Source organism: Pan paniscus, chromosome 12 (genome assembly GCF_029289425.2).
Source record: "Pan paniscus chromosome 12, NHGRI_mPanPan1-v2.0_pri, whole genome shotgun sequence".
Lineage (NCBI taxonomy): Eukaryota > Metazoa > Chordata > Mammalia > Primates > Hominidae > Pan > Pan paniscus.
Window position 1 is genome coordinate 83,133,436 of NC_073261.2, and position 27,114 is coordinate 83,160,549.

The window sequence follows — 27,114 nt, forward strand, 5'->3', positions numbered from 1 at the left end:
TATGGCAGAAGGTAAAGGGGAAGCAAACACCTTCTTCACATGGTGGCAGGAGAGAGAGAGAGCAGGAAGAAGTGCCACACACTTTAAAACCATCAGATCTCATAAGAACTCACTCACTGTCATGAGAATAGCAAGGGGGAAGTCTGCCTACATGATCCAATCACCTCCCACCAGGCCCCGCCTCCAATTCAACATGAGAATTGGGTGGGGACACAAGTCCAGATCATATCATTTTGCCCCAGGCCCCTCCTGAATCTCATGTCCTTCTCACATTGCAAAATACAATTATCCCTTCTCAACAGTCCTCCAGGTTCAGCTCATTTCAGCATCAGCTCAAAAGTCCACAGTCCAAAGTCTTATCTGAGCCAGGGTAAGTCCCTTCCACCCATGAGCCTGTAAAATCAAAAACAAGTTAGCTACTTCCAAGATACAATGGGGGTACGGGTGGTGGGTAAATGCTCCCATTCCAAATGGGAGAGATTGGCCAAAGCAAAGGGGCTACAGGCCCCATGCAAGTTCAAAACCCAGCAGGGCAGTCATTAAATCTTAAAGCTTTAAAATAAATTCCTTTGACTCCATGTCTCACATCCAGGGCATGCTGATGCAGGGAGTGGGCTCCCAAAGGCCTTGTGCAGCTCTGCCCCTGTGGCTTTACAGGGTACAGCCCTTGCAGCTGCTTTCACAGGGTGGTGTTGAGTGCCTGCAGCTTTTCCAGGCACACAGTGCAAGCTGTCGGTGGACCTACCATTCTGGGGTCTGGAGGATGGTGGTCCTCTTCTCGCAGCTCCACTAGGTAGTGCCCCAGTGGGAACTCTGTGTGAGGGCTCTAACCCCACAGTTCCCCATCTATATTGCCCTAATAGAGGTTCTCCATGAGGGCCCCACTCCTGCAGCAGACTTCTGCCTGGACATCTGGGTGTTTTCATCATCCCTCTGAAGTTTAGGCAGAGGTTCCCAAACCTCAACTCTTGCCTTTTGCACACCCACAGGCCCAACACCACATGAAAGCCACCAAGGCTTGGGGCTTGCACCCTCTGAAGCAATGGCCTGAGCTGTACCTTGGCCCCTTTTAGTCACAGCTGGAGCTAGAGCAGCTGGGACACAGGGTGCTGTGTCCTGAGGCTGCACAGAGCAGCTGGGCCCTGGGCCTGGCCTAAGAAACCATTTTTTCTTCCTAGGCCTCCTGGCCTTTGATGGGAGGGGCTGCTGTGAAGGTCTCTGAAATGCCCTGGAGACATTTTCCCCATCATCTTGGCTGTTAACATTCGGTTTCTCTTTTTTTTTGAGATGGAGTTTCACTCTTGTTTTCCAGGCTGCAGTGCAATGGCACGATCTTGGCTCACTGCAACCTCTACCTCCCGGGTTTGAGCGATTCTCCTGCCTCAGCCTCCTCAGTAGCTGGGATTACAGGTGCCCACCACCATGCCTGGCTCATTTTTGTACTTTTAGTAGAGACAGGGTTTCACCATGTTGGCCAGGCTGGTCTTGAATTCCTGACCTGAGGCAATCCACCCATCTCAGCCTCCCAAAGTGCTGGGATTATAGGCATGAGCCACTGCACCTAGCCTTGGCTCCTCTTTACTTATGCAAATTCTGCAGCAGGCTTGAATTTCTTCCCAGAAAATGGGTTTTTCTTTTGTACCACATGGCCAGGCTCCATGCTCTGCTTCACTTTCTTTTAAATGTAAGTTCCAGTTTCAGATAATCTCTTTGTTCATGCATATGAGTGTATACTTTTAGAAACAGCCAGGTCACATCTTGAATGCTTTGCTGCTTACAAATTTTTTCTGCTGGATACCCTCAGTCATCTCTCTCAAGTTCAAAGTTCCACAGATCTCTAGGGCAGGGGCAAAATGCCACCAATCTCTTTGCTAAAGCAGAGCAAGAGTGACCTTACTTCAGTTCCCAATAAGTTCCTCATCTCCATCTGAGAGCACCTCAGTCTGGACTTCATTGCCCATATCACTGTCAGCATTTTGGTCAAAACCATTCAACAAGTCTATAGGAAGTTCCAAACTTTCCCACATCTTCCTGTCTTTTTCTGAGCCCTCCAAACTGTTTCAACCTCTGCCCATTACCCAGTTCCAAAGTTGCTTCCACATTTTCAGGTGGAAATGTCTTTATAGCAGTGCTCCACTTCCAGTACCGATTTTCTGTATTGGTCCATTCTCACACTCCTATATAGAACTATCTGAGACTGGGTAATTCATCAAGAAAAGAGGTTTAATTGGCTCACAGTTCCATGGGCTTAACAGGAAGCATGGCTGGGAGGCCTCAGGAAACTTACAATCATGGCAGAAGGCAAAGGGGAAGCAAGGCACAGCTTCCCATGGCAGAGCAGGAGAGTCAGAGCAGGGAGAAGTGCCACACACTTTTAAACCATCAGATCTTGTGAGAATTCACTCACTATCATGAGAACAGCAAGGAGGAAATCTGCCTTCAGGATTCACTCACCTCCCACCATCCACTCCAATTCAACGTGAGATTTGTGAATCCAAACCATATTAGTATCTTTGGGGCGTAAAGGTGGAGATATTTTGAAATTAAATGGATGTACAGATCTTATCTGGTTTCCAGCATGTTGTACACCTCCATGTCTCTCCTCACTGCTACTCCGTGTGTCAAGAGTAATAGGAAAGGGCAGCATGTCAATGATGTATAAGAAAACCAAGCTTGAGAATATCCTAAGGAATTGAAAGGCATAGTTCTTTTTTTAAAATTTTTTAAATTGTGTCATTTTGTTTTTTGTTTTGCTTTTAAGCATAGGGTTTAATAAAAGGAAACCCCAGGTTCTACAGCTATGCTTCAACCCCAACCCTGCCCTCTCCTGCCATGTTTAATCCCATATTAACATGCTATGATTCTCTTCTCACCTATTAGTAGAATTATATTTTTGTGTACCTCTTCCATGCCCAGCCCTCAAGAATCAGACATGGTCACTGCCTCCAAGGAGCTTTCAGTATAGTTGTGGAGAAAGGATTTACAGAATAAAGGAAGGAATTGTTTTTTAGATAGTGAGATCCAAATTTTAAATGTTGTAGGAGTTCAGACCAATAAAGGGTCTCATGTCCCTGTATCTCTCTGGGAGACAACATTTTCTTCAATATGGTTTTAACTTTTTTCTTCTTAGTGACTTCAGGCATTTTTCTTACAGCCAGAGAGACATTGAGAAGGGACCTTCTGTGAGTGTGATTTAATCATGAGACCCGAAGGAATAAGAGCAAAGGATGACAAACCTTAGTCAAGCTTCTCCAGTAAAGTTAATACCATTTTGCAGCACATTTTCTGGGTGACTTTAACTACTCAAACCCTAGCTTATAACAGGTAAAATGTGTATGGAATAACCTGGAATTCTTTTGTGAAATTTGGTCCTGTGCCTACAAGAACATGAGAAATAGGTGCAGTGACTCATGCCTATAATCCTAGCACTTTGGGAGGACGAGGCAGGAAGATCACTTGAGCCCAGGAGTTCGAGACCAGCTTGGGCAACACAGCAAGATCTTTTGTCTACAAATAATAAAAAAATTAGCCAGATGTGGTGGTGTACACCTGTAGTTCCAGCTACTCAGGAGGCTAAGGCAGGAGAATTCCTTGAACCTGGGAGGTCGAGCCTGCAGTGTGAGCCATTGTGCCACTGCACTCCAGCCTGAGCAACATAGTGAGACCCCATCTCAATGAAAAAGGTACTGAATCGGTAGAAGCAAAGGACGTAAAAGTGCATGAGAGGCCAGGCGTGGTGGCTCATGCCTGTAATCCCAGCACTTTGGGAGGCTGAGGAGGGTGGGTCTACCTGAGGTCAGGAGTTTGAGCCTGACCAACATGGTGAAACCCTGTCCCTACTAAAAATACAAAATTAGCCGGGTGTGGTGGTGCATACCTATAATCCCAGCTACCCGGGAGGCTCAGGCAGGAGAATCACTTGAACCTGGGAGGTGGAGGTTGCGGTGAGCCAAGATTGCACCATTGCACTCCAGCCTGGGCAACAAGAGTGAAACTTCATCTCAAAAAAAAAAAAAAAAAGAAGTACATGAGAAAAGTCAAGGGCACAGCAAAGTCATTTAAGGAAAAAGAAAAATTGAAATGGACTAAAGAGGGAAGGATCTGAAGGATATAAATGATGACCATATTAAAGAGGAAAATATTAAGAAAGGAAGGTATTGAACCCTTACAGAACAACTAGAAAGAATGGAGACTGAAAGGCTGAGTAAAATTTAAATCAGATCTGTAACGAAAAGAAGAGAACGAAACCCCAAATGGAGCCACTGTTCTTATTGGTATGACTAAAGCATCAGTGACTGTGAAACCAGGTTCTCCATGTACAGATGAGGGAGAGGATAGACAAAGGGGAGTTCTTAGGGAAGGGTAGTTTCTCCATTGAAAGGATGGGGATGCTGCGTGGTGGTCTTCCATGGCCCTCCAGTGATAACCCTCCACAAGCCCAGGCCCACCCCACCTGGACTAGAGGTACCCCTTTCTGGGAGGCCATGCTCACCTCTCACTTTCGTGTCATGAATTCTGTGTCAGTTACAGCAGTCCACTCTCATCTTTCCTGTTGGGAATCACAGCCACACAATTTTGTTCTTGACAACTCATTGCTTTGTGTTTTTGACTTTATATTCCTTTTGATAGCTCAGGACAAGATACTATCTTTTATTATTCATTGTCCACAGCAGCACCTAGCACAGGCTGACTAGACAGATCAGTGTCCAGGAGTAATGGCAGTCAGATAGTGGACCCCCTACATACATGGGACACAAGCTGCTGCCTTTATCGTGGGTCTCTTTTTTTTTTTTGGTCGGGAGCGAGGATGGAGTCTCACTCTGTCGCCAGGCTAGAGTGCAGTGGCACGATCTCAGTTCACTGCAACCTCTGCCTCCTAGGTTCAAGCGATTCTCCCATCTCAGCCTCCCAAGTAGCTGGGAATACAGGCGCCCGTCACCATGCCCAGCTAATTTTTGTATTTTTAGTAGAGACGGGGTTTCACCATATGGGTCAGGATGGTCTCAATCTCCTGACCTCGTGATCCACTCTCCTCGGCCTCCCAAAGTGCTGGGATTACAGGCATGAGCCACCACACCTAGCCTCTCTTTTTTTATTCTTGCCCCCAGAGCATAATCTTGATTGATGCTTCACTTTCAGAATTTATAGGCTCAGACACTTGAATCAACACTGGGCTAGTTTCTCCAAAGCAGTCTTATGCATAAAGTTTTCTTCTAGAGAATCAGGACTCAACTAGGAGAGCAGGGCAGAGGGTCTTTGTCACCTGGGCAGCATCTTCTGGAGGCCTTGCCTAGCGCTGGTTGCCTCCGGAAAGCCTACATCCTCACCCCCAAAAAAGGCATTTCCAAATCTGCTCCCTTAGGAGTCTGTCTTTGCCAATGTTTGTCTAACACTCTTTCTATCTTAACAATACCCAGAAAAAAAGAGATAGCTGTAACTCATTCAATGCTCCTCTCTTCCACCAGGGATTTGAAGCAGTATTTGCACCTGCCTGTTAATTGCATTCTAGGTAATTCAGATTCCTTTTGGTCTTCTTAGAGTTGCAGGATACACTTGCTCTCTGGAAGTGTGTCCTTACCCTTCTGCAGAGTGAGGAGCAAGCTGTTAGAGATGCAGCCACGGAAACCGTGACAACTGCCATGTCACAAGAAAATACCTGCCAGTCAACAGGTACCTCGTTCTTATCCTTTCGCATTGTCTTATTGCTGTAGGATAGAGGTTGGAACACTTTTCTATAATGAGCCAGATAGTATCTTAGGCATTGTTGGTCATTTGGTCTGTGTCTCAACTCTGCCATCTTAGTGGGAAAGCCACAAACAGTAGGTAAACAAATGGGCATGACTGTGTTCCAATAAAACTTTGCTTACAAAAATAGGCAGCTTCTCAGATTTGATCTACTAGCCGTAGTTTGCTGACCCCTGCTGTAGGACATCCTAAAGAAAAATTATTTTTAAAGGTAGAAATTTAATAAACTGTTAGGTCTTTTGCTGGTTACGTTGTCATCGGTTTTAAATAATGCCAAGTCTCTATTATCTGTGTGGTTCCATAACTCAGGAATCACAAAACCATCATTTTGTTCCTGAGTTTTTATATGTGACAGAAAGCGACAAATGATTATGTGTACGTTAAGTTTCTCTACTTTGTGTCCTAGCTGCTCATTTGATAATAACATGAACCCAGGAGGGAGGAGGGGAGTGGAAAGAGGAGCACCCTAGCTGGGTAGTCCTGAGGTCGCAGCCGTCGTATAAGCGGTTACAGCCCCAGGCCCGGGGTCATGTGCATGTAATGGCAAATGCTACGAAAGCTAAAAGGAACTCAGGCTGTGGGTAGAAAATGGGCTGCTGGATGAAAGAGACGGGGGCAGATGGAGTAGAAATAAGGTCACACCTCTGGACAAGTGGCCATCTGGGAGGGTGCCTGCTTTAGCAGACTCGGATTCTCTGCGCTTGGGGCTGGGTGCCAGGAAAGGTCTCTGGATCAGCGGTCCCAATGAGAAGCAAGAACACTGTTTTGAGGCAAGGGATCAAAGCTGAGCAAAGAAGTTCACCTTAATAGACAGCAGAATGAGAGAAAAGGAGGCCAGATAAGCCTTTGTAATTGATGCAAGGCCCCTCATCAGTTACTGTGGCTGGGGCTGCTTGCCAAGGCAGGACACAGGACTGTGTTCCCTGGAAGCCTCCCCAGATGTGTGAACCTTCCAGGATCTGAATCCTCAGTCAAAATGGTCTGTGTACACTTCTCTGCCTATGTGGAAGAAGCTAGTTTTGGAATAATCTCTCAGTGATACCGCACCAGGGCAGGTTTCGCCTAGATCAGCTTTTCCTCTCAGCAGGATAGCATTTGGAACAGAGCTGCAAGTGATATGCAAGCAGGCTCCCCTCAGCCCCCAACCTGCCAGACTTGCCCAATAGCTAAAATTCTGCCATTGGCAATTTATTCATTTTTCCAATTGCAGCATTTGCTTAGAAGGACACACAGAAAGCCTAGTAAGTGCTCGGTAAATATTTGTTGGAATATAATACTCAGTAGATTCCGCACCCAGCCCAGCTTGGTTTTCTTAAGCATAAAATATAGATCTTTTTCTTTAGACTGAAAAGTAGCTGAGGACTGAGAATCACCCTGATTTTTTTCTTTAATCAGAAGTTAGGCAATTGATTGATCAGAACAATATTGTCTTGTTTTAGGCCAGGCGCAGTAATCTCACGCCTGTAATCTCAGCACTTTGGGAGGCTGAGATGGGTGGATCACTTGCGGTCAGAAGTTCAAGACTAGCCTGGCCAATATGGTGAAACCCCATCTCTACTAAAAATAGAAAAATTAGCTGGGCATGGTGGTGGGCACCCATAATCCCAGCTACTCGGGAGGCTGAGGCAGAAGAATCTTTTGAACCCAGGAGGCATAGGTCACAGTGAGCTGAGATAGTGCCACTGTACTCCAGCCTGGGTGACAGAGCAAGACTTCATCTCAAAAAAAAAAAAAAAAAAAAAGAACAATATTGTCTTGTTTTACCATCTCTCAAGGATATCAAGTGCTGGTGGTAACTTCACATTCCTTCAGCATATAAGGATTTTGTAGAATACACTGCTGATGTTTTCCTCTTTGGTGTTCCAAGTTAATTATGATTGAATCTTGACTACCTTAAAAGTACATGTTGTTTCTTTTGTCCCCAAATCGGTGGTTGACTAAATGCCACAGTAAAATAACATTATTAAGTTGTGTTAATATTTAATGTCTTCTTTGAGGAGTTAAAATTACAATGAAAAAATTAAAGTTAATTCTCAGTTTTCCTCGAAGAAAGAAATACAACACAAGAGCTCCACACCTCTGAGATCTCCCACTGTCAGTGAGGGATGGATGCAGACAGAGCTCTGCTCTCAGACCGTCTCCTAGCAGCCTGCTGGAGGAGCTTGGGGAAGTAGGAGGTGCATTCTGTGGGGTCTCTCTGGAAAGGGTCTGGAGAGTGGAGTGGGCCCAAAGGAAGGGAGAGATGTGACACAAATGAGAGGAGAACAGTCAATGCAGAAAGAGAAGTTGGAGCCAAAGCCCTGAGTTGGGGAGAACCCGGGAGCTGATTGGGCAGCAGTGAGTGGACTTTTGTGGTCAGAACACAGGCTCAGGCCAGGCAAGGAAGAGGAGCAGGAAATGAACTGAGCAAGGCAGGGGCACTTGCTTGTGGGATGGCTCAGTGCCAAGGCCCAATCTCCTTCTGCAGGTAATGGGAAGCTAGAGAGGGTTTAAAGCAGGAATGAGGTGGGAAGGCACTCAGAGGAGACTGATGTTACCGGAGACATACTTGTGGAATCTCTGGCAGCAGTGTGTGTGATGGGCCAGGGCTGGGGCTGAGTGAGGGTATTTGCCAGGCAGGGAAATCAGCTGGGGGCTGGCAGCAACAGTCCTCTCCAGCTGCTCTCAGTGGGGTTGGGATGGAGGGGAGAGGACTGATGTATGAGAATACTGGTTGGGGGTTGGGTAATCTCAACATGGGGACTGCTGCTGTGGGAGGTGGGAGAGAAGGGAAAGCATGAGGTGACTTCAGAGTTTCAAACCTGTGAGGTGTCCAGGGGAAAATAACAAGGCATGCCTCTGGCACTGATGTAGAAGTCAGACTGTGGCATTCCAGGAAGTGAAACTACCAGGAAATCGGGAAAGGCACTCAGAGGCCACAAGTCACTGTGATCCAGGACAAAGTTTTCCTTAGGTCTTGGAGAGCTCAACATTCGAAATGGAGAGGGCAAAGGGAGACCTTTATCTGCTGTGGGAACAGAATAAACTCTCTGGGTTCTGTCCTGCCTTCCTCAGAACGCAGCACAGCTATCCTGGGATCTCCAGTGCTCCTTAACAGATCTAGTTATCGGTCCTCACGGGCACTTTCTGGAACCTGTAGAAGAGGCAAGCATTAAATGCAGTCATTCAGACTTCCTCACCCTAAGATATCCTTTTGCATAATTGGCTTTAGGTCTAGATTTGATTAGTTAATGATTCTAGAAGGCCTGGAGAAAATAATGCCATGGTTAGCCGGCCCTCCTGAGAACAGATTTCTTACTCACCTTTTTTGCCTGCTGGAATCTCCTGCACATGCTGCAGCCCACACAGGGAAGCATGAAACTCACAGCGTGTTAACAACTCTCTCCCTGCAATGTCCAAAGCACCCTCAGCCCTTAGAAGTATGGACATCAGGGAGCCCCAGCTGCAGGACCCTCTCTGCCCCTCCCTCCCCACTCTATACCAATCACGGAGCCTGCAGAAGGGAATGGAAGAAATGACATTTCCAGGACTTAAGAGTAAGGTATTGAAATTTGTTGCTAGGAGAAAAAAAAATTGTGGGCTGGACTCCAGGCAAGGCTCTGCCTTCCTCCTTTCCCTGCTCTGACTTCAGGCCTTGAAATGCTCAGGAAAGAGCTCTAATGCTACAAGAGCAGGAGATGCTCAAGGCTATCTCTGCAGCTCCCCACCCTCTTCCACCAAGCGGCCACTCAGATCTGTTTTATATACCACATCGGGCATTTAATGTCAGATTTCACTGGAACAAAGGCCTCTGTGTGGGAAAAACAACCTGGACAATACTTAACTTTAAATCCTGGCATTTGCGTGATTCTTAAGTTAGGCAGAGTTCTGGGTGGGAGCAGCAGGAGAGGAACCCATGAAGATACAAATTTGTGAAGCTGCCTTCAGAGGAAGAGAAGATAAGAAAGGTATCTTAGAAGGTTAGAAAGAATCCAGTGATTGGGGTTCTTCCATAGCCTTTCCTACAAGCCAGGGGTACCTGAGCCTTTTCTTTTTGCAGAGCTCTTTCACTCTGATGCAAGTTATCTGGTGTGGCTTAGCTGGAAATACTGCAGAGAGTTAGACAGAAGGACTCCAGGATGGGCTTAAGGATGGCTAGATCAGGAGGTCCCCAGGCAGAACCACATACGTTCCCCTTAGCAGAGGCAGGGTGCCTCTGGGAGCTGGATGGGCCATGGGGACAGGGCAGGCAGGGGGATGGCTTTCTGGACTTCCCTCAGGCTTCTTGCTTTTCCTGGCACTGGATCTCCCCCTTTCTTGCTCTTTCGGCTTCAGCCACTGTTGGCCACCTAATTTAGATGGCCTGCTCCCATTCCCGTCTCCATTTGTGAGGCTCAGAAAAACAGTTTCTGGCCAGGTGCAGTGGCTCACGCATCTAATCCCAGCACTTTGGGAGGCTGAGGTGGGCAGATCACCTGAGGTCAGGAGTTCAAGACCAGCCTGGCCAACATGGTGAAACCCCATTTCTAATAAAAATACAAAAATTAGCTGGGCATAGTGGTGCACATCTGTAGTCCCAGTTACTCGGGAGACTGAGGCAGGAGAATTGCTTGAACCTCGGAGGTGGAATTTTCGCAGTAATGCAGTGAGCCAAGATCACACCACTGCACTCCAGCCTAGGCAACAGAGTGAGACTCCCTCAAAAAAAAAAAAGAAAAGAAAAGAAAAGAAAAGAAAGGAAAACAGTTTCTGCTTGAGTTGATACAGGATAAGAGAAGGCACTGAGCAAGGAATTTTAAGGCGTGCCAGATTTCATGCCTGTTGTCAGTGTTTTGGTTCAAGAAGGATGACTTCTTGGTAGAAACTTTCTTATGAAAGAAAATATATAAGACCTTTAAAGGGGATAGTGGGTAGGCAAGCAGGCAGATCGGCTGTGGCTCTTTTTCTTGGAATACTGTCTCCAAGTAGTTCTGGTCCCTCTCTCCTAGCAGGCCCCTTGCCCACAAAAAGTCATGTAAAACTTCTGCTCATCCTTCCAAATATGGACATTTAGTGGGAATGCATTAAATCCCGTCTTCTCGACAGCACCCTTGCCCTCCAGGATCTCCCCATTCCCTGAGCCGCTGCAGCATTTGGTTATTGTATCATCACAGAGCCTTTGCTATTCTACGCTTTTATCATTTTCCCTTTCCTGTGCTTTAGTTCTCTCTTCCCAACTAGCCCTCATGAACTTAGAGACTGTTTTCTATTAGGTACACAGTGGGTGCTCAATTTGTGTTAATGGATTGATTTTTCACCATAGTCAGGTGGCAAAAGAAACATGAGAGTACGCTTTGAAATAAGAAAGCTTCAGAACAAGCAGGCAGACCCTCTCTGCTGGAACCAGCTCGAGGGGCAGCATTTTTCACTGATTCATACCAACTAGGGTGGCAGTCTTGCTGACTCGCGCGCTGTCCGGGTCTGGTAGGCTGAGTTTGCAGCCTGTAGTGTTGGGTCCCTCCTCACTCTTACCTCTGAAGTCAGGGTCTTGGATTACAGGACCAGAAAGCCAGCCTGGGGCTGCAGGGACCATGCCCCTGGGTTATCTGGGAGACACCAAAGGAGCCTCCTGTGCTTGGCATGGTGACCCATAGAGACTGGAATAACAATGGTGTTTAGGAGGGAGGTGGAAGAGGGGAAGTAGGAGCGAGATGTAGAAAAATGAGACTCAGAGGTTAGAGAAGGGAGCAGTAGGCAAGTGGCATTGTGAGGTTGAGTCCAAGCAGCCATGTAGCCAGGGCAAGGCAAAGAAGGAAAAAAACAACATCTGCACACATGTATACATGTGTGCATCATCGTCACCCACACAGAGCCTATGAGCCAGCATGAAAGGATGAACACTTCTCATATGCCCCGACCCTTGAGCAAACAGGGAGGGAAGCCTGGGAGGAGAGAGATAGGAAGGCCTGGGTCACTGTGACATTTTCCAGTGGCCCTATGGAGTGAGACAGCTCAGTCAGCAAAGCCCCAGGCCTGTGGGACTTCACACTGAGTCACAGATGGTTCCACTCCCGGAACCTCTAAGGCTGCCCACCAGTCTCAGACCCGCAGCAGGCCCTGTGCTTTTTTCAGTTCGTGCCAGATCACAGAGTCAGGCACTAGAAGGGCTCTGCAAGTACTGACTGCCTCCCTCTTCCTCCTGCCTTCCAGTAGGCTCTTTCCTAATCGACTCAGGTATATCGCCTTCAAAGTGCCCTTTCTGCTCTGTGGTGCCAGAGCCTGTCCCCAGACTCAATATTGTAGATGTACCAAGTACCTTTTTCTAAAGAAGAATGACCCAGAAAAGTTAAGAATCACTTTACTGGAATATATCCTCCTACCTATCTCCAAGCCTGGCCTAAATTCCTCTTCAGATGAGTTAAACTTATTTGCCTCCATCATTTCTTTTTCTTCTTTTTTTTTTTTTTGTTGTTGTTGTTGTTGTTGAGACAGAGTTTCACTCTTGGCGCCCAGGCGAGAGTGCAGTGGTGGTGCAATCTCGGCTCCCTGCAACCTCCGCCTCCCGGGTTCAAGCGATTCTCCTGCCTCAGCCTCCCGAGTAGCTGGGATTACAGGCACACACCACCATGGCTGGCTTATTTTGGTATTTTTAGTAGAGATGGGGCTACTACATGTTGCCCAGGCTGGTCTTGAACTCCTGACCTCAAGTAATCTGCCCGCCTTGGCCTCCCAAAATGCTGGGATTACAGGTGTGAGCCACCGTGCCTGGCCATCCATCATTTATATGTGTCTACTTTAAAATTCTAAATTGGGGCTAGGCACAGTGGCACATACCTGTAATCCCAGCACTTTCGGAGGCCGGGGCAGCCAGATCACTTGAGCCCAGGAGTTCAAACCCAGCCTGGGCAACATGGGGAGACCCTGTCTCTTCAAAAAAATTTAAAAATTAGCCAAGTGTAGTGGTGCATGCCTGTGGTTCCAGCTACTGAAGAGGCTGAGGTGGGAGGATCACTTGAGCCCAGAAGGTCGAGGCTACAATGAGCCATGATCATGCTACCGCACTCCAGCCTAGGTGACAGAGTAAGACCCTGTCTCAAAAAAAAAAAAAAAAAAAAAAGCACAAAACCAGAACTCTAAATTGTTTTCTGACCCCTTCTCTTACTCCTACTTAAGATAGTCTATAGATTTTTCTTACTATTTAAGTATGAGATGAGAAGTGGTCAGATCAAGGGTATTCAATCATTCACTTGTTCATTCATTGAACAAATACTTACAAAGTGCCTGTCCGCCAGGCTTGTTTCATGTGCTAGTCCAAGCCACCACCATCTCTCCCCAGACTTCTACAGCCTGGTCTTCCTGCCTCTATTTTTGTTCGTTGCAATTCAGGCTCACTTCTTCAGGAGTAAAACAGATGATACTGCTCTCCTGCTCAGAACTCTCTCTTGGCTTCCCATCTTAATCTGGGTAAAACCCAGACTCCTAAGGCAACATATAAAATCCTACCCAGTCCAGCCCCTGCCACTCCTCCCCTAGCCACTCCAGCCATCTTTGGGGTTTTCCAACTCCAGAGCCCATTCCAACCTCAGGGCCTTTGCAGTAGCTGTTCCCTCTGCTTGGAATATTCTTCCCTTGTCCTGCATGGCTGACTCCTTCATATCATTCCAATCTCAGCTTCAGTGTCATCTGCACAGGGGGCCTGCCTTGACCTCTCAGACTACAGTAACCACCCAGTTATTTGCTATCATTCACCCCACTGGTTTAATTATCTGCATAATTTTATTTATTTGTTATTTGTTTCTCTCCACCGGAATAAAAGTTCCAAGAGAGGCCGGGCGTGGTGGCTCACGCCTGTAATCCTAACACTCTGGGAGGCCGAGGCAAGTGGATCACCTGAGGTCAGGAGTTCGAGACCAGCCTGGCCAACATGGTGAAACCCCTTCTCTACTAAAAATACAAAAATTAGCTGGGCGTGATGGTGCATGCCTGTAATCCCAGCTACTCGGGAGGCTGAGGCAGGAGAATCACTTGAACCCAGGAGGTGGAGGTTGCAGTGAGCTGAGATTGCACCACTTCACTCCAGCCTGGGCAAAAGAACGAAACTCTGTCAAAAAAAAAAAAAAAAAAAAAAAAGTTCCAAGAGTGTAGGATTTTTATCTTGTTTGTTTGCTGCTATATTCTCAGAACTTGGCACATAATAGATTCTCAATAAGAATCACTCTTTGATGATCAATTGAATGAATGAATTGAGGAATGTATCTATCAAAGTAGTTAAACCCAGTAAGAAGCTTAGTGTTTTTCAGATCTACCTGGTGGGGGAGCTGTTTGGATTTTATGTTATGAAATTGCCCTGAGGTCACAGCATTTTCTTATTATGGCAGATTAAATCGCCTGCCTTAGTCCTCACTTCTTCCTAGAGACATTAATTCAACAGCTGATGAGGAACTGATGAAGCATCTACTAAGACTGGCCGCTGTAGAAAATCCTGGACTAACTCTGTGTCTCCCTTGTCATTCCATACTGGATCATGCAGGATGGAATTTCTTGAGCAAGAGTTTCATCCATAGGGACCCACATGCCTAGCACAGGGCCGGCCCTGGGAAGTGCCCAGCAGGTGGATACTTGTCAGTTGCTTATCAGGTCCCAGGTGAGAGACCAGAGCCAAGGCTACATGAATCGATCTGGAAGGCCTAGGGGAGGTGGCCCCTTCCTCCCAGAGCCCCGTCTGCTCTTTCCCACTCTGAGCAGGCCAGTGAGGGGACAGGGGAAGGAGAACCTCATCACCTCCCTCTTGATGCTCCTGTTTCATTTTATCCCCTTTGATCCTCACAACACTGTGAGATACTTTATTATTTCCTCCATTTTATTTATATTTTTATGTTTTTAAAGGTGGGGTCTCATGGCATCACTCTGGCTGGAGTACTGGTGGCTGTTCACAGGCACACTTGTAGCTCACTGCAGTCTTGAACTCCTGGGCTCAAGGGATCCTCCCACCTCAGCCTCCTGAGTAGCTGGGACTATAGGGACCTACTATACTTCCTCCATTTTAAATGTGAATATGCGGAAGTTCAGAGAGTTGAAGGAATGGGCCCAACGTCCCAAGGCAGATAAGTGTCAGAGCCAGAGTTGGAGCTCCGGCCCCTGTGGTGACAGAGGCCTTGCACTCTCAGAGCCTCTCTGAGACAGGGAAAGGAGTCCAAACCTGGCATCTAGTTTAGAACCCAGGAGTTAAGAGAAAGGGGTGCATTGAAGGTCTTCTAAACTCACTGTTGTGTTTGAAAGAAGACGCTGGAGTCAGAGTGTAAGAAAATGGGTTGGGGACCAGAGCTGAGATACCAGAGTGTGCCCTGGGGAAAGGGAATAGAGGGCAGATGCAGCAAGAGGTGGCAGGTGGTCCTCTGTCAAGGCTGCTGCTGTTCCTGTTCTCCAGTGCCCCTCCTAAAGGGAGGGAATCCCAGGACTCGAGGGTTTTAGAGCCTCTGACTTACAGATGTGGAAACTGAAGCCCAAGAAAGGTAAATGATTTCCCCAGTGTCACATAATGAGTAGAAAAACGAGGTCTACAACACCCACTCCTGAGGCCCAGGACAGTACCTCTCTACTGTCCCCCAAGCCTTGATTTATACAGAGGAAATGACAGAAATGTAGGGATGCCCCCTGAGAATAATCCAGACTCGGGGGGTAGAGAGGAGCTGGCAGGGGTGAGGTGGGGTGGTGTGGGGTAAGGGCAGAGAAGATGGAACACTGCCTTGAGAAGAGGGCTTGGAGGAACTCCAGCAACACTGGGGTGGGAAGAACTAAGTGTTCTGTGAAACCAGCCATCTCTCAGCAGTCAGCAATCAAACCACACCCTGAGTCAGCCCGGGATTCCACTGCCTTGGTCTCTCTGGGCCTCTCTCCATAGCTGGCTGTGTGTTCTTCAGTATTGTCAGTGGGGCTGCAGGGGAGGAAACAGAAGAGGCTAGGAATTGTGGTCCTAACCCACTGTGAGCCAGTGGAGGGTGAGGGGAAATGCTTTTGAAGGAAGATAGTTATGTGGGAGCCAGTTATCTGTTTTCTTGTTTAGTCCTTCAAAATAAAGAGATTTGATCAAGGTAGGCCCCCATTCCTGCCAGCTGCAGTGGGTGGGCACGGTGGAGCTCCAGTTGCCGCATTCCAAGTTGCGTGTGCCGTCAGTTGTTGTTCCGGAGATCCTGGGCCCCCTGACGTTCACCTGCATCTCAGCGAGTGCGTCACTGGCAGCGGCTCCCATGATGTGCAAAAGCAGGTGCAAACTAATGCTCCCGTCTTCGATCTGCTGGCCAGTTATGAGTGCCAGTGAGTACCCTGGCTGGGCCTGGTTGCTGGGGTGATGGGATTGTTACCATGGCCTCCCAGTGACTAATCCCCAGAGAGACAACAAGAGGCTCCTTTCGAGGAAATGAGGGTCATTTTTGCATCATTTTGCCCTGACTCTTGCTGCTTCTGAAAGCCGAGCTCTCTGGCCAAGGCGACTGACCCCTGTGGGTGATGATAAGCCCTCAGTCTGAGGCTTAGGCCATCTGGTGCTGACGCGGCTGCAGGGTGTTGTCTTCCCTGTTAGTCAGGGCAAGCCTGGTGCCTGGTGATCTTCCTTCTCCAGCTCGTGGCCTCGGCTCTCCTCTTCTGTGCTTTCCTTTTCCTCAGGAACTTTCGCTTTCCTCAGCAAGGCCATATCACAATGCAGGATTTCTCTTCACTGTGGTGAGCAGGCTTCCTTTTTGAACCTAAGCCAGTTTCAGGTGTTAGGGTCACTACCCTGTCAGGGGTGGCAAGATGGGCCCCCCCACCTTTCTCGTTCGTCCCTGGTTCAGTGAGGATGACTCCTCCAGCCCCAGCTTCAGGCCTGACTCTATTGGGAGCATCCCTCTTGAGCACCCCAGCCAGCACTGGCACCTGCCCTTTGCCCTCCTGAGTTCACTCAGCCACAGACTTCTTCCATCCCAACAGCCAGATGAAGGTCAGACCCAGGCTGTCATGACAGTGCTGCCCGAGAAGTTCTGCAGGGCAGGAGTGGGGCCCAGGAGAGGCCTCTTCACTGGCCACGGTGGCGGCCCCTCCCTCACCATCCTGCTGTTATCCAAGGAGGCGTAAAGGGTGACATCAGAGACCTGGGAAGCCCTCATCCTACCCACCAAACTCCAATTCTGTTCTCAAATCTCCCAGAAGATGCTTGGTGGATTGTGAAAGCCTGGGCTTCCTTGTTTTTGCTGCTCTATTTTGACTACAGCAGTCCCCATGGCAAGACCTCTCATGGGCAGAAGAGCAGAATGGAGAGTGGCTCTGGTGGTGGCGGGCCAGTACAGGGAGGGTTTTTCTCTGCACACGTGGGGCAGGGTGTGTACATTGAGATAGAATGGCATGTTGGGAATCTGTGCACCTTTCAGAGTGTCTGTTTGTAAAGAGTACACGGCCCCAGTTTGGATGTGAATGTCTGTATGAGCATTAGGAGGAGAATGGGATTCGAGAGATGTGCTCTGACCTGTTCACTGATGCATCATGATGAGCTAAAAGTAAGAAATCCCTCCCTGAATGTCAAAATGGCCAGGAAATCGTTGCTGTATTTCAGTAATTGGGTTTGTCAGAAGTGAATTTCTTGTGAGGCTGATCTACAGGAGCAGAGGCAGAGAACAGCAGGTGGGAATCAAAAACAAAGAATTGGCCTTGACGGCAACTTGTCTTCTCCCTCTCTGCCTCCTCTCCCCTTGTTCCTTTCCCCCTCTCCTGCTTCCTCACCTCCAGCTGAAGTACTGAAGTTACTGGAGTACAACCAGGGCTGTCAGCTTGGGGTGTATCTTGAAATGGACTTTCTGAAGTATTTTCTGGGGTTTCATGCATGAAACAGCTGGTGTTTTAGTCGGGGTATAGATTTGGCATCTGTAAGAGAAGTTAATAGTGGCTTAAACAAGTCAGTAGCTTATTTTTTCCTCACGCAGAGCACTCAGTAGACTAGTGTGATGGTCCGTATGATTAGGGGCGCACACCTTCTTTCTTGGTGCTCTGACATTTTCAAGACACACCATCCCTCACATGGCCCCAGATGGCAGTGCCAGCTCCCACTGCCATGTCCACAATCTGGTGAGCTGGAAGGCAGGAGGGAAGGGCCAGCCTGGAAGTCACATGCACCACTTCCATGGATCTTATCAGCCAGGCCCTCGTCATCTGCCACAGATCTCAGCCAAAGAGGCTCAGAAATCGTGTGTTGAGCTAAATGGACACACGCTTAGCTAAAAAGCCCATTTCTGTGTAAGGGGGAAAGACTGGGTTTTGGGAGATAGGAACTTCACTTCTCGCAATCTGCCATCTTCTTATTTTTACCAGGTCCTAATCACTGAGGTTCTGGAAAGTGCCAGCTGCATGGGCACTAACATCTGGGGACACAGGGATGAATTAGATAGAGCATCTGCTTCTAAACTGTTGGGAGTCCACCCTCTCAGGTGGTAGGCCACCTAAAATCAATAGACCTTCCTTTACATGTATCCAAATCATTTTTTCTGTTAGCAACTTACATGGCTAATTTTATAAGAAAAGGAAGTAACCATTAATAATAAGAATTTTGTTCTAAACATTCTCACTAACTTGGTAAGTTTGTTTGCTGATCCCTGTATCATCTCTTAGGACCACACACATCACCCAAAATGCAGACACTTCATTAGGAAGCAAGCCCACAAGCTTTGCAGTTGCATTACCCAGAGCAAGAATTCACTAGAAAGATAACTTTTTAATTGAAGGGGACTGGGGAGGAAGAAAACACTTAGTAGAGACCAAAAAAAAGGAGCAATGGCGGGAAGGAGGGAGCCACACTTAGAAGGGAGCAGGAATGGGGAAGTGGAGAGGGGAGGCTCAAGTTTGGCACCCTGCCTGTTCCACCACTGTGCTTATGCGTGGCATGTCCTCCTTGTGCCAGTCAACCTGGTTAAGTGTCGCGATTCTACCCAGCCCCATGCCCTCCTTTCCCACAAAGCCTTTCCAGTCTTTGTGTCTCTCCTTGAGTCAGACCCACACTGTTTAGCTCTTACATTGCTCATTCTTTAGGAGATTCCTCCTTTCACCCACACTAAGCTATTTAAGGGCTGAGGCCTCCATCACAGCAGAGTGGATCATGTTTTTTGTTTTTTGTTTTTTGTTTTTGAGAGGGAGTCTCACTTTGTCGCCCAGGCTGGAGTGCAGTGGCGCTATCTTGGCTTACTGCAAGCTCTGCCTCCCAGGTTCACACCATTCTCCTGCCTCAGCCTCCCGAGTAGCTGCGACTACAGGCGCCAGCCACCACGCCCGGCTAATTTTTTATTTTTGTTTTTTTTGTTTTTAGCAGAGACGGGGTTTCATCGTGTTAGCCAGGATGGTCTGGATCTCCTGACCTTGTGATCCGCCCGCCTCGGCCTCCCAAAGTGCTGGGATCACAGGCGTGAGCCACCGTGCCCAGCCCGGAGCATGTTACATTCTAGAGTGGCTCATGACAGGCAGACCTATTGTTTCTGTAGCACAGCCTGGTTTGGGAGTTGAAAGTGGACATGGGGTTTGAGATGGGCAGCTTCCCTTCAGTCAGTCCCCTGCTCAGCCTCCCGGCAAGCTCACTGGCCCCAGCGATGCGCCTGTAGGGTCACATTATACTGGGACAAGTTCTTAAGGGCTCCCCAGGCAACCCAGTCCCATCACACCAGAAAATGAAATTCCCCTCTTTTAAAAGCCACTCATAGAACATAGTGGTGGTTGTGGTGGTTCTGCTTCAGACCCTCAAGAGTCTGTGTGTGTGTGTGTGTGTGTGTGTGTGTGTGTGTGTGTGTGTTTCAAAAGTAAAAAAAAATCAGATTATCATCCTCGCCCCCTTAATCTGTTCCAAATGAGAACGCTTAGGAAGAAAACTCCCAAGAACCCACTCTGTTAAGAAAATTGGTTTCTGCTGTGGAGTGGGTCAGGGTGGGGAATGGAGTTAGGAAAATATATGGAAACTGACAGAAGAGATTCGGTTTGTGTTTGGAAAAGGATTCGGGTTGTTTTCAAGTTTTGAGTTACAGCCTGGGCGTGTTTGAAGAAGTGGGGTTGTACAGCACAGCCTCTGTGCGCTTCTCATTCAGCTCCTCCTGCCTGCCCGGCCCTTGTTAGAGATGCCTTGCTTGGCAGGCAGGCTGGCTGGGAAACCTTCTTCATAAATAACTCCATGGGGGATACAGGAGTGATAACAGACATTTTAAGTGGAAGCCCAGCTGCCTTAAGAACTTAGGAAAGGGCCCGGCACAAGTCTGGCCCCAGGATTCTCCTCGCTAAGCAAGGGAACGCTCTTAAAGCTTTCAGTTTGGTTACTCTAATTTTATTATTTCTCTAACCTCTCTAATCAGCAGAGTGATTGAGGCTCTGATTGTGAGTCCTGTTTTTATTTTTCACACTATTTTTATACTTTGAAGCTGTGATTTTAAAATATACACTCAAAAATGTTGGCTCGGCACCCACAAGGCCCAGGAGGTTGTCCAGATGCACTGCGTCTGGGGCTGCTCCCAGCAGCCTTTCAGTGCCCCCGCCCCCACCGCTGGCCTTTGGGGACAGATGGAATGGGCAGGAGTTGCTGTAAGAGACTGGTCCAACCACAGGCAAGCTTCTGGCCAAATATTTTAAATTCGACTCTGAGAAACTAGCAGGAATCTTGTTCTGGTGGCTTCCCAAGCACACACTCAGGGATCAGAACCTGCAGAAGCAGAATTCCCAGTTTCAGATAAAATGTTCATTCATCTCCAATATGCAGTGCTGGTCCCCATCGCCCTTCATCCATGCTGAAAGTGTGTGCAGCACGGTACTTAGGGAAAAACAGTGCCAGCAAAGTGGGTTCATTTGTTTCTGTCACCACCATTTGCTGGAAATGGTTGTCATGTTCACGGTACTGTAGAACTCAGAGATGGGTGCAAGAAATCTTCCAAAGCGCTGACCTTCCTGTGTTCTTCTCCAGCTAGTTCTAACCCCGCCCTCTATCCTCTTGCCCTCTTTTTTCCCCCAGGCTCCTCCCTTCCCTTCTTTTCTCCCAATCCAGAGTAGATCTAGGAATCTGAAATTTCCACCTTGGCTACAAACAGCACTGAGTCTCTTTGAACAGCCTTGTCCATAAATCTTAGATTGTTTTTCATCTTTGAAAAAGTTACTTCTGGCCCAGCACGGTGGCTCATGCCTGTAATCCCAGCACTTTGGGAGGCCGAGGTGGGCGGATCACCTGAGGTCAGGAGTTCGAGACCAGCCTGACCAACATGGAGAAACCCCGTCTCTATTAAAAATACAAAATTAGCCAGGCGTGGTAGTGCATGCCTGTAATCCCAGCTACTCGGGAGGCTGAGACAGGAGAATCACTTGAACCCGGGAGGCGGAGGTTTCAGTGAACCGAGATGGCGCCATTGCCCTTTAGCCCGGGCAACAAGAGCAAAACACCGTCTCAACAAAAAAAAAAAAAAAAGAAAAGAAAAAGAGAAAGCTACTTCTATCAGCAAGTCATTATTCACATGTAGGGGCAGGGAAAAGTTCACTACATTCAGACTTCAGTTTCTTTTCACTCTATTTCACAACATCCACTCCCCTGAAACCACGGGCTTTAAAAAAAAAAATCAGTCCCCAGTAGGCAAGGTGCCCCGTGACATAGCCAGCTAGAACCAGGGAAGAAGGTGAGAGTAAGGGTAGGTTTGCCTAGATGGAGGCTAGCTGTCTCAGCCCATGGGGGAAAATAATTTCAGTCTCAGGGAACTAAAAACCCACTGTTCTTATTTTAGAGTGGTGGATTTGGTGGGTGGGGAAATTTGGGGAGACAGGGTGATATTTATAATGAAAGGCTTAGCTGTATTGTTGAGGGGTGGGGTGCGAGGAGGGAGAGCATGAGGAAAATAGCTAATGCATGCTGGGCTTAATATCTAGGTGATGGGTTAATAGGTGCAGCAAACCACCATGGCACACATTTACCTTTGTAACAAACCTGCACTTCCTGCACATGTACCCTGAAACTTAAAAATAAATAAGTATTATAGTATAATATAGCTAAAAGGCTAGAACATACCTCAGTTCCATGTTACATCAGCTAAAGGAGAGATGAAAGGAGGGTGAATTTGGAGCAAATAGAAGAGAAAGGAATGTGGGGAGAGAGAAACAGACTGTCACTTGAGGACCTGGCTTGGTGTTTCTGCTTCTCATCCTTAGCATGATGGCTCCTTGACCCCATGCTTGTCCTCATGGTTACAAGATAGCTTGTATACCTCGGATACATCCCAACATTTTAGGTAGGAAAGAAGGGATAAGAACATACATTTTTCTTCTCACGGGGTTCTTTTTATCCAGGTATTTAAAATGCCCCCCCAATCACCCACCCACCCAGCATATATTTCTGTATGCATCCTTGGCCAGGTCAGGTACATGGCCATCCCAGATATGAGGGTAGGCTGAAGGAGAAAGTATCATGCAATGGAGAATGAGACGGGTCTGGGCATATCACTTGGAACTGGAACCATCACCTCCCAGAACAAAATTGGCCTTCTATTAATTAGCAAGGAGGAAGTGGGATAGCTGTTGGATGGGCTACTGGGGAGGGATTAGTGTATACCCAGGAAGTGCCGTGACACATTTAGGGAACTACCTGACACATTTAGTCCAGCATGAGGAGTGTCAAGTTGGGGTAGCGTGGGAGAAGGACAAACACTAAAGGTAGATAGGGACCAGATTTTCAAAGGCCAAGGATGCCCTGCTGCTGACTTGGCTCTCTATGGAAGCCATCACAGGCGTAAGGAGGAAAGTGGGAGATGATTGCACATTACACAGAAGTGGGGAGGGGACGCCAGTCTCAAGAGCATTGGTTTTCACACTGCAATATGTAAACAGATCACCTGAGGATCTTGTCAAAATGAGATTCTGTTTCTGTGGGCCTAGGTAAGGCATGAGATTCTACATTTCGTAAAAACTCCCCAGTGATGCTGACACAGCTGATCAGGGGATCATACTTGGAGTAGCAAGGTCCTGATGCTCTTCAAAAATCAATGTACAAATACGTTTGTTAGACATTTTATAGTAACTACTAATATAACTGAAATAGAAATTAACACTCTCAAATCACGAAAGGAAAAAAAGACAAACTTAGATTGAGTTTTCTTTTTAAAGAAAGGCAAAATCTGATGTGTCTTTTGGTAATCCTGATGTCTACATGTGACAGAAAAGCCAAACAGAGGTTTAAACACAGTGGAAGTTTTTTTCTCTCAAGTGACTGCAGTCCATTCCATATGAGTGAGTCCAGACTGATTGGCAGGCCCCAGGCCCCATGCTTCTTCTGTCTTTCTGCTTCACTCTCCTGGCATGTGGCTTCCATCCTCAAGGTCACCTCTTCATCCATGATGGTTGCCAGAAGCATTAGCTAGCTCATCCTCATAACAGATGAAAAGAAAGGGAAGAAAGAACAATAAAGAGTGTGCATCCTCTCCTTTCAAGGAGTGCCCCCAAAGTCCCATAAAACACTTCTCTTTACCTCTCATTGGCTACAACCTAATAACATGTCCATATTTTGCTGCAAGATGTGCAAAGAAACATGATGTTTTGGGCTAAGCACATTACCTAGAGTTCACTTGCTAAGGAAGAAGGAAACACATCCAGCTCTATGTCACTTTGATAAAGAGATAAGCCTAAATTTACAAGGAATGGTTGAAAATAAAGAAATGCACACCCAGCACTTTGAGAGGCCGAGGCGGGTGGATCACCTGAGGTCAGGAGTTCGGGACCAGCCTTGCTAACATGGCAAAGCCCCATCTCTACTAAAAATACAAAAAATTGCCAGGCGCGGTGGCTCATGCCTGTAATCCTAGCACTTTGGGAGGCCGAGGCGAGTGGATCACCTGAGGCCAAGAGTTCGGGACCAGCCTGGGCAACAGGGTGAAACCCCGTCTCTACTAAAAATACAGAAATTAGCTGGGCATGGTGGCATGCGCCTGTAATCTCAGCTACATGGGAGGCTGAAGCAAGAGAATCGCTTGAACCTGGGGGAGTGGAGGTTGCAGTGAGCCGAGATCATGCCATTTCACTCCAGCCTGGGCAAAAAAGCAAAACTCCATCTCAAAAAAAAAAAAAAAAAAAAAATCAAAACAATAACCAGGCATTAGTGGCATGCACCTGTAATCCCACCTGCTTGGGAGGCTGAGGCAGGAGAATTGCTTGAACCCGGGAGGCAGAGGTTGCAGTGAGCCAAGATCGTGCCATTGCAGTCCAGCCTGGGCGACAGAGCAGCAGTCCAGCCTGGGCGACAGAGCAAGACTCTGTCTCAAACAAAAAAAAGGACAAACCAGGCAACATGGCGAAACCCCATCTCTACTAAAAATACAAAAATTAGCTGGGCATGATGGTGCATGCCTGTAGTCCTAGCTACTCAGGAAGCTGAGGTGGGAGAATTGCTTGAGCCCAGGAGGTGGAAGTTGCAGTGAGCCGAGATTGGACCACTGCACTCCAGCCTGGGTGACACAGCAAGACCCATTCTCAAAAAAAAAAAAAAAAAAAAGAAATGCACAAATTTATTTCAGGCAATTGGTAACAGAAAGAAAGCAGGAGTGGCAATAATAATATTAGGCAAACAAATTTAAGACAAAAAGTATGAAGATGGACAGGAAGAGAAGCATTGGTTAATGATAAAAGTTATCCACAAAATAACAGGCATGAGCCTTTACATATCGGGTAAAATAACATCCAAATTTACCAAAAAAAACACTCTACAAAATATTAGATAAAAGTTATTAAAATACAGCCATAGTAGGATACTTTTCCTTTCTCAGAATGTGAAAGGTCAAGCCAACCTAAGATGAATGAGGCCTTAAAGGATTTAAATACCAGACTTAAAAGTTTGTATAGGTATAAACCTTGTACTCTGACAGAAAATAAACATCCATTTCAAACAGCTACATAACATTTACAAAAACTGATCATATTTCATGTTACCAAAAAAATTTCCATTTCATAAAGAAATCTTCCTAGGCCACATTCTGACCAAATTGCAAGCACACTAGAAATATAAAATAAAAATATAACAACATAATGCCACTTAGATATTTAAGCACAGTCTTCTAAATATGTTATGCCAATGACAACACAAAAATTAAAGACTCCTTAGAGGCCCATACAGAGGAAAACACATTCAAGATTTCAGTAGATGAACCTGTCTTCAGAGGAAGTACTTGCATTGTACCTCCTGGGCTCAAGTGATCCTCCCACCTCAGCCTCCCAAGTAGCTGGGACTTCAGGCAATATATTAGGCAATTAAGTTTTTATGAATAATATACGAGGAAGTCTTTAAAAATAGGTAAATGAAGACAATAGAAAAAGAGGCAAAAGATAAAAACCGAGCACTCTGTAGAAGAAAAAAGATGTGAACAGTACACGCATGAAAAAAATGCTCATCCTCACTAATAAAAAAGAAATACCAATTAGAACATCAGCACCCTGTCATTTCCCTGTATCTTATTGGCACAGAATAAAAAGATTGTTCTTGGCCAGGTGTGGTGGCTCCCACTTGTGATCCCACACTTTGAGAGGCCGAGGCTGGAGGATCACTTGAGTTCAGGAGTTCGAGACCAGCTGGTTGTGGTGGCGGGCACTTGTAATCCCAGCTACTTGGGAGGCTGAGGCAGGAGAATTGCTTGAACCCGGGAGGCATAGGCTGCAGTGAGCTGAGATCATTCCACTGTACTCCAGCCTGGACGACAGAGCGAGACTCCATCTCAAAAGAAAAAAAAGATTGCTGTCACCTGGGGTGAGAGCTGTGAAGGAACAGGCATGATCATACCAGGTGGAACTATAAATTGGTACGTTTTTAGAGAGAGTTTAATGGTGTCTATAGAAATTTAAATGTTTATGCCAATTGAGCCAGCAATTCCCTTTTAGGAAATTTATCCTATAGGAATATTTGCACAAGGGCCAAAGATATATGTATAAGGTATTCCTTTCAACAGTGTTTATAACAGGAAAAGGAATAACCTAAATATTCATCAAAGGATTAGTTAAGTAAATGTTAATACCTCCACATACTATGAGGCAGTTAAAAATGGAGTAAATCAGTATGAACCCACATGCAAAGGCATCCGTGATATATTGTTAACTGAAAAAAGCAAGTCAGAACAGAACATCTGGAATGATTCCACTGTCAGCTATAATAAGTTATTATTATTCTCTATAACTCTAATCTTTTTAAGTCTAGAAAGCTCCATATTATGAATTACTGCCTATAGGGCCTCTGCTGCCTACAGGGGCCTGGCAAGGAGCATAAATGCGTGAACTGGCAGGACGTGCAGTCAGAGTAGGATGGACTGGCAGGGAGCGGACAATCATGTACTATCTCAGTTGTAGCCAATGGTTGTGATTCCTGACCTTGCCAGGTTTCCCTGGCCAGCATTCATGGATCAAGACTCAGGAGCAGTAGCTCTGAATTTAGTAGTCTTGAGTAGTCTTGAGTTTCAGCCCCAAGACAGCCTTTTCTGGCCCCCTAGCAAGGGCAGTAGTAGTGACCTCTATCAGTATCACTTTGGGTCCTCTTCAGCAAGTGCTGGGTGAACCTGGAGCTTTTAGTTGATGGCAGCTTCACTGCCCCCTCCCCTTGACTTGGTGAAATGGGCTCCATCATGTCACTCTGAAACTGACAGCAGTTGACATTAAGATTTTTTTTAACACCATAGAACTTACAGACTGTGTTTCATTTTGGCCTGGTTCCTTAGTGCTCCAGAAGGTTCACTTTCCACCACAGAACCTCCAGAATCTTAAGGAGGCCTCACACAGGCCAAGTTACCCACAGTCCCAATGTGAGCCCTGTGTAGAGTTACTGTTTTTAGTCCTTCTAACCTTTTTGGCAGGGGGAGGGGGCCAAAACAGCCTCAGCTGTACTGGAGGAGAACAGCTGGAAATAAACAGCCAATGGACGAGAAAACTTGAGGGTCGATATCCTCCAGTTGCCAAGTTCTATCCTGCTTAGCAAAGTCTCTGTGCTGCTTCATTTTTCATTTCTAAAAGTGACCTTCAACTTGATTTCCCCCTGGCCCTCAGTGTAAATATTGGCCTGGTCATTGAGGTCGTCCAAAGAATGATTTGGTCTCTTGTGTAAGGTTGCCAGATTTAGCAAATAAAAATACAGGACACCCAGTTAAATGAATTTCAGATAAATAACAAATGATTTTTTATTTTTATTTTTATTTATTTATTTATGTTTTTGAGACAGAGTTTCACTCTTGTTGCCTGGGCTGGAGTGCAATGGCACGATCTCGGCTCACCACAACCTCCACCTCCCAGGCTCAAGCGATTCTCCCACCTCAGCCTCCCAAGTAGCTGGGATTACAGGGACCCACCACCACACCTGGCTAATTTTGTATTTTTAGTAGAGACAGGGTTTCTCTATGTTGGTCAGGCTGGTCTCAAACT

The 27,114-nt window shown here is 46.8% G+C and overlaps 1 protein-coding gene across 4 annotated transcripts in view; it reads left to right on the forward strand.

The window, feature by feature from the left end:
- THADA (THADA armadillo repeat containing) overlaps positions 1-27,114 on the forward strand; it is a 362,591-nt gene that overhangs the window by 308,115 nt on the left and 27,362 nt on the right. For 3 of the 4 annotated variants that reach the window (XM_003809126.5, XM_003809127.7, XM_063594983.1), the window contains one exon: positions 5,539-5,670. The exons of the other annotated variant lie outside the window; for it this stretch is intronic. In XM_003809126.5, coding sequence (XP_003809174.3) covers positions 5,539-5,670 — 132 coding nt within the window. The remainder of the gene's footprint in view (positions 1-5,538; positions 5,671-27,114) is intronic. 4 annotated transcript variants of the gene reach the window in all.